We start from the raw sequence: 7777 nt of genomic DNA, 5'->3' as shown, positions 1-7777 counted from the left end.
GATGTACAACTCCTGTCTGTGTACCTTTGCCTTCCCTATGAACGTGAATCCTCTCCCTGTGTCCCAGAGAGAGAGGAATTTGTACTGGAGCCAAGGTGCCCAGGAGATTTGGCTTGCTAATGCAGTGGGGGCAGTTGTATGAACAGCAGTGTGTGCTGGCTGCAGGTCCACATGCTCAGCTCGAGGCAGCAGTGAGACACAGCATGTAGGGACAGTGTGTAGATATCCAGGGACATAGTGAAGAAAGAGGATGTGTACATGCAAAAACCCACACAAATCAGCACAGGTAACAAGCACTGATCCCAACTCAAACACCTGCCTGCTCCTGTTCCCCTCCCTGGCTGCAGCAGGATGAAATCCTGCTCTCAGGAAAAATGTTTGTTTACACCTATAAAATGAAGCCCTGTGTGTGAGGGCTTCTCCATCCTGACCTAGAAACCAGGCTCTGCATGCACAGCTTCTCCCAACACCAGCCTGGGCTGCTGGGCATGGCCCTGGCTGCAAAGGCCTGTCTTGTCTGGGGTCTTTAGCACCATTCCCACGCCTTTCTGGTTTTTGCCATGCAGGAATCCCCTTTAGGGCTCCCCTCTGCAATAACTCTTAGCACACAAGCAGGACAAGGAGCAGATTTCCCATCTTCCCTCCTCCAGCCCAGAGCCATGCCAGCACAGGAGGGTCAGGCCTGCTGTGGTGAAGCCAGCTGAAGGTGCTCAGCCCCTGAAGGACAGAGCTGACCAGCAGGTGCCTCTGCTGGGTGTCCAATCCTGGGGTCAGCCTGCGGTCAGTAGCAGTCCCTGCTGGGTCTGGACAAGGACCCCTCACCTTGGTTGTAGGAAGAAGGCAGGATTCCATGTAGGACTGATGTCTATGGGAACAGAGCAGGAGGAGAACAAGGGTCATTGATCCTGGGAGTTTGGGATGAATCTAGTTCTGGAAGAGTCTGTCTCCATGTCCCTCTGAGCCCTGAGGCCCCTGTGTCCAGGAGGTCATCATGCCATGCAAGGGCTGACAACATCCTGAATCCCAACATGTCAGAATCACTGCAGACAAAGTGGAACTCAGCATCTATATCCCCAACAGTTCAGCCTCATTGCAGAGAGTGAGAGCCAGCAGAGCCCATCTCATCCTTGGGTCTTCCATAACCCATCTCACAAAGCTCCATGAAAAGGAACCTCCAGTGTCATCCTGGGCTATTTTTACTTTACTGATTGAAACAAAGCTCAGAAAGTGCAGCACAAGTTGCAGAGCCTGAAAGCTGCCTCTGTGAGCTGCCCTCAGACACTGCTGGGGTTCAGGGCTGTGGGGCTGGTTTTCAAGCTGTGAGAGGGCAAAGCAACCAGGCACAGTGGGTACAACTTTCTCTGGCATTAATTCCCTCTTCTGTATTGTCCCTGCTTCCAGCACTTCTCCTGTGCTTTCTGCCTTTTTCTTTGATAGTATTTTTTCCACACTGATTGGCTTTCTGTCATTGCTGCAGGTAAGTCTTTCCCTCCAAATCATCTCGAATTCAAGAGAACTCAGAAGCAGGACAGCTCAGGGGATTCAGGTTGATGGAGAAACTGCAGTAAACCAGTGAGAAAGAGAGAACATCCTCCACCAGGTTCATTTCTGAACAAGAGCACACTTGTTGTTCTGTGTACTTGGAACCCTCTCCAGCCTTACCCTCCCACTTCATGTAGGTCAGATGGCCTGGACAGCAGCAAGTGATAAAGTAGGAGTGTGAATGCAAACTGCTGTGTGAATTGAATAGCTGCAAATGTTTGAGGGACCATGTGGCCCAAACCACAGCTGTTAAAGTAGAACATGACCACCAGCTGAACAGTAACCAGGGCATTAGGGAAAGGCTTCTGAGGCACACAAGAAACAGTGTGAACACAAAGTTTAGATGAAGCAAGAGCATTGTAGGAGGGACAGTATAGAGAAGTGGGAAGGAAGGAAGGAAGGAAGTGGCCATGGAGCTCAGGGTGCTCTGCAGCTTGGCCACCTCTGTCTGTAAGAAGCTCCCTGGCAGCTCAGTGCTCTGGGTGACCTTTCTCATGGCACTGAGTGGTGCAGCAGGCACAGACCCTCAGCTCTGCAGTGTGACAACGTGAGCCTGTGCTTTCACCTCTGCTCCACAGGCTGCTGGAAGATGTGTGGATACTCACGAACCCTACATGTGCAGCAGGAAGTGTGTGGGAACAGGGGAAGCCCTGCTTCCACAAAGAGGATGTGTTCTTGGAGCTCCACTTTACTGGGGGGCTGGTGGAAGGCTGAAGGTTGCACAAGTCATGTGAATGTGTTTTTATGTGGGGAGAGAAATTGTGAACATTAGTTATATAAAAATGTTTAGAAATGTGGGTCTGACTGTGCCTGCAGGCTGTTGTGCAGAAAAGAACAGAATCAGAGGATGTCTTCTCCTGAGAGCTCCGGCTTGTCCTCACTTGTAAGCAGTTCTGAGCCCTGATTTTCTGATGCTTCAGCTGAAATGCCTGTGCCTGTGCTATTGCTATGAGCAGTGTATCATGAAAGTCTGTTCAGAGGACAATGAGATCCAGTGTCATCGCATTCCGCTGGGAACCAGGGAAAAAGCAGCCCTGAAGCTTTGGGTTCCTCAGCCTGCTCAATGACAAGTTTAAACAATGATGAAACACCTGCTGGAGACATGTACTATGTGATGTTTTGCAGAAAACATGTTTACAAAGAGGAGTTGCCTGCTTGGACCAATGAGCCTTTTCTATTCAGTTTTGCACGTACTACCCTATATATATATATGTGTGTAGTGATTCCTTAAATAAAGCTCACTTCTGCTTCTCCATTACTCGAATAGCTATGTTGCATTATCCTTTCCATGGCTCCTATAGCCAAAATGCAAAAATCCAGCTGGAACTCTTTATCCTTATGGGTATCCTTAGGGACACTATCAGGCAGGAGTTTCATTTGAGTTGCCTTGTGAAGTGCAAGAATCACCAAATAAAAAAGCTGTAGATTTTTTATGCCAGACCAAGGAAAACTTCATGATCAGTCATGCAGGGAGAATCTGGCACTGTTCAGTCATCCTTTCTGGCCTCTAGCCCCAAAAACACAGGGCATATGGAACACCTCTGCCCAAAACTCCATTCTCTCTTCCAGGGGAATTTGATCAAGACAGTGTTGGCAAGCTGTCTGTTGTGCTCTGGATTTCTGGGCTCAGGATGCACATGGGCACTGCCCAGACTGAGTTACAGATACAATTTTATGTCATTTTTGGTTCCATTTTGCAGGCTTTTCCTTGGCTAGCAAATGCCCAATAGACCTGCCTGTGTATGCATTTTCACACACATGGACCCTCAGCAGGAAAGAGCAGGCAGCAGAGAGGGAAGATCATGTATGAAGTGTGAAAGTGCCTGAGGCTGTGCAAAGGGAGATTGTGTGAGCTACAGTGATGCTCCCCTGCATTTGTTTTCCTTTGCCTCAATGACTTTGTGTTGCAGTGAATATTGTGTGAAATGTCCCGGCAAGATAACCATGGAAGTTCCTCAATCTGCTCATGCTGTGGGATGCACCCAGGATATGGTTTTCTCAGCTCATCAGATTAGAGCCTGTGCAGGTCCCTCACCAGTGTGGGAGGTGCCCTGTGCAGGAGGGAGGCTGTGTTTGTGGCCACACTGGTAACAGGGACCCTTAGAGAAGAGAGATTCTCTTGTAGAGATGATGAATGGCCAAGGGAGAGTCAGTCCTGGAACTGAAGGTAAGCCCCAAACCTTCCTTCCTTTCTGTCCTCCTGTCAAAGGAGGAATTAGGGGAAAGACAGGGCTGAGATGGATGCTGGGCATAGTATAGTGGCCAGCGTCCTCCCAAGAGATGAGGCTTAGGACAAGATCAATGCAACAGATGAAGGAACTCGGCAGTGCCCAGGCTGCCAGGATGACCTCTTTCCTGGAGCCAGGGGGAGTGGAAGTCCATGCAGACCATGCCCTGCTATTCCCTTCAGTGGGTTGTCTGTGAACAATGGGGCTGAAGGGTGCTATCCTTCTATGATTCACCTGGTAAAGTTCTCTGCATCACACTGAGTACAATTCCCAGCTCCCATCCCTGGTGTCTCACAGCCCAACCCAGCCAGGGCTCTCCCAAGAGCTGCCAAGTGCCTTTTCCCCTGTGGAAACAATCCCTTCTGTGTGTCTGGCTGTGCACAGCCTGAGCTGGACAGTCACTCCTTTGGGGGACTGTGCCATTGCAGAAAGGGGCTCAGGGTACAGAGGCAAAATCCAGGTAGTGAGAGGAAGAAGCTCTAAAGAGAGAGGAAGAGGAGAGAGATGCAGAAAGAGCATTCAGTGAAATACAAGAGTAATGGAAGGCAACAAGGAAGATGTCTTGAGGAGAAAGGAGGTTTGGACAAGACAGAGAGGAGTGAGGTTTGGCCAGAACGCAGGCAGATCTTGCGATGAAGAGGGAAATTAAAAAGCAGCCTCAGGGCAGCCCCTGTGTTACTGTACTCTGTGGCTCTGAGGCACTGCTAGTGACAGGCAGCAGGACCTGCTTCCAGCACCTGTGGGGCTCCCCAGTCCTTGGAACCAGGGACCAGCAGGGTGTTGGGGTACAGAGCCCTCTGGGTTATCCTGCCCCCAGCTCTGGGCAGAGACATGCTCACTCTTGCTTTGTGTTTTTCAGGCCCTAGCAGAAGAGAGAAGCTGCTCCTGGCTGAACACCTGGGTCTTCCTTATGTTTGCTCTTCCAATCAAAGCTGCCTTTGTAACCATCAGCCTTGGTGAGTTCCAGGGTATCTTAATTCCCTTGGGATGAAGGGCTTAGGGGAGTGCCTTTGGTCAGGTGGAAAACCTATATCCTAATCCCTCTGCCAGCAGGCAAATGACCTTCACCAAAGCTCAGGTCAGAGATCTCTTTTCATGCACCCTTGCCCATTCTGAGAACATAGCTGTAGGTTTTAATCCATCATTTGAGTCTCTGGGCATACAGCAGATCTCTTGGACAAGCTGGCTGTGTAAGAAATGCCTGTGGTGGCAGAAAGGCTGTCAGAGCAGTTTGCTCTGAGTCTCTCAATCTGCATGAGCTGAGAGCTTGAACAACACTTGTCTGGTGGAAGGGTTTCCAGAGGACTGTGAGCTAATGATGTCCAATCCTGCTTCCTCAGGAAGCCTGAGGCAGTGACAGTGTCTCTGAGCAAACAGAGCTTTCATGGCTAATCAAGGAAGACGCTGACTCTTTTGGAACCTCACAGGGATGAGCAGTTCCTCAGTAGGTCAAATCCCTCATGTGAATGAACCCAAAAGTAATCTGTCTTCTCATCCTTTATCTTTGTGTAGGGATAAGGTCACCTTTATTGACAATAGGGGTGGTCTGACAGACATCACCCTTGCCCATCTCCTCTGAGCCTTCCTCCATTGCAGCAATGCACTAATCAGGCACTGAATCCACTAGGATGGTTCTGCTTGGAAGTAAAAATATTTATAAATTAGATAATTGATGAAAATAGGCATCTGGATAGTTGAATAAACTCTTATCAGTTCCTAATTCATACTCCATGTGTCTGAGTTCCTAATAAGTCCTTGGTACTGTGGCTGTGGCCTTTCACCAAGAGTTCATTATTCCCCACAAACAGGAGGTAGCAAGTCCTAGGAGTTCGTGCTCCACCCTGGATTCAGCAGCTCCAGCTGGATGGGATTACCTGCACCTGGACTGTGTGTTGCTGGTGGAACAGGCCCAGCTGTTGGGAGACTCCTCCAAATGCTGTTGATGTGTAGTTTAGGAAGAGAAAGTGTGACAGTGAGAGGCTGCTTTGTAGACTGGCAGCTGGGCTGTAGGAATGTGCATGGCAGAGTGGCTGTGGTTGGGTGGGATCAATCCTGCCATGTGTGTGGCATGTCCGCGGTGGGATGTGGTTCCAGACATCCTTCTGCTGTCTGACTTGGAAGACAGTCACTTTCTGTCTGGGATGGCAGCTGTGCCACTGCTTTGGACCAGGAGAGGTGACAGCTGGGACAATGCTTGGTGAGGAAATGGTGGAAGGAGAGTCAAGGGGCCAGAGATGCTGTGTGAGGAGCTGGCAGGAAGGGGTAATCCTGCTGCCTTTCCTCTCCCTTTGCAGTGGTTCTCTTCTGGCACAGCAGTGACCAGCCCAGAGCCCTGCAGCAGCAGTTCTCGGAGTGGAAGTGCGACTCAGCAGAGCCACAAGGCACAGGTCAGTGCTCACAATGTCCCCTCTTCCTTGGGGCTAAAGGCCTGAAGGAGGCTGTGCCAAGAGAAGTCAAACTACATCACGAAAAGAACTTTGTCGAGACCTGTGACCCCTTACAAAGATTGCTACGGCTTTGGGAACACAAAGCTCACTGGTCATACTACAAAGAAATAGGAAGAAATGTCTGGCTTGTATTTTCAAGCACTTTCTGTCAGGAAAAAGACATTAGGAGGACATGAGCACTGTCCCTGGAAATCTGGGATCTTTGCAATCACCATCTCTTATTAGTAGCCTTCATCTCTCTGTCCTCTCCCTGCACAGACCGAGGCTGGACATGCTGCCCAGAGGGCTGGAGAAGGTTTCAAAGAAGCTGCTATTTCCTGTCCCTTGATAGGATGAACTGGGCCGAGAGTGAGCAGAACAGCACTGGGATGGGCTCCCAGCTGGTGGTGATCAACAGCAAGGCAGAGCAGGTGGGTGCACAGGGCTGAGAGAGGGAGCCAGCAGGCAGAGACACAGTGCTGGGACCTGGAGGGGACTCAGAGCCCCTCCTTGTCCTGCAGGGGAGGGGGAATGTCCTGTCTGCACCTCTGCAGCACCAGCTCCCTCTCTGCCACCAGCCCCACCCTACAGGGACTCCTGATGCCTCCCTGTGCTCAGTCCTGCACCTCATGGACATTGCACTCTCTCTCCAATTGCCAGGAATTCCTCTCCAAGCAGATAAAACGATCTCCACAAAGACAGAATTTCTACATCGGTCTGTTTGAGTTCAAGGAGGGCCAATGGCAATGGGTGGACAAGACTCCATATAATGTGACAGCAGCGTGAGTATCTCTGGGTGAAGAGTGTTTGGTGTGATTACTGGTAGGGAAAAAAAGTAGGACAGATATGAAGAGGCCTGCATGAGAGGGGGTTGTCTCCACACTTCCTTGTGTAAGATCCAAGATACAGCAGGACAGGGCTGTGTAGGAACACCAGGTTCCCATGATCCATCTGTGCTGGATATTGGTTATGAATTAACTTCCATGACATGGAAGGCAATGCTGGAGGCATAGAAAAACTTCACCTTGCTGGAAGCAAGAACCCTTCAGAACCCTGATGACCAGCCCAGCCTGACCTCCATTCACTGCACTGTGGATGCACAAAATGGCCTGTGCTGAAATGCAGGGAAAGAGATGGGGCACAGGGAGAGAGCACCAGGACTGTCCTTGCTGTGTCTTGCCCTGGAGGCTGACAGGGGCCTCTGCTGGGTGTGAGGTGCATGGGATGAGTGGTGGTGAACAGTTTCCCCCAGCAGGATGGAGCAGGGCCCTGTTGTGCTGGAAGGCTGTAGGAAGGAGGCAGGTTTCCATGTGACACTGGTGCCAGTGGGATATGGAGTGGGAGCAAGGGCACTGCTTCTGCCCACAAATCAGCACTGGGAATTTCTGTCTCTTCCCTTCAGATCTTGCATCCCACTGTGGCCTTTTCCAGCAGTGCTTTGCAGTGGACTCTGGGGAGTAACAAGCCTGTCTCTGTCCCAGGTTCTGGCGAGAAGGGGAACCAAGTAATACTCTTGATGAGAACTGCATTGTAATCCACAATCTTGGAAAAACTTTCAACAACTGGAATGATGCCACATGA

At 50.4% G+C, this 7777-nt stretch overlaps 1 protein-coding gene across 1 annotated transcript; it reads left to right on the top strand.

The window, feature by feature from the left end:
- Nucleotides 1-6036: 6036 nt before the first annotated feature.
- LOC130253206 (C-type lectin domain family 4 member D-like) lies at nucleotides 6037-7777 on the top strand (the record flags this gene model as incomplete). Its single annotated transcript, XM_056491579.1, has 4 exons — nucleotides 6037-6157; nucleotides 6476-6627; nucleotides 6857-6978; nucleotides 7678-7777. Coding segments are annotated over 4 exons (495 nt in total), but the record flags the coding sequence as incomplete, so codon positions are not given.

The sequence above is a fragment of the Oenanthe melanoleuca genome, chromosome 1 (assembly GCF_029582105.1).
Source record: "Oenanthe melanoleuca isolate GR-GAL-2019-014 chromosome 1, OMel1.0, whole genome shotgun sequence".
NCBI lineage: Eukaryota > Metazoa > Chordata > Aves > Passeriformes > Muscicapidae > Oenanthe > Oenanthe melanoleuca.
This window is presented reverse-complemented; position numbering and strand designations above follow the sequence as displayed.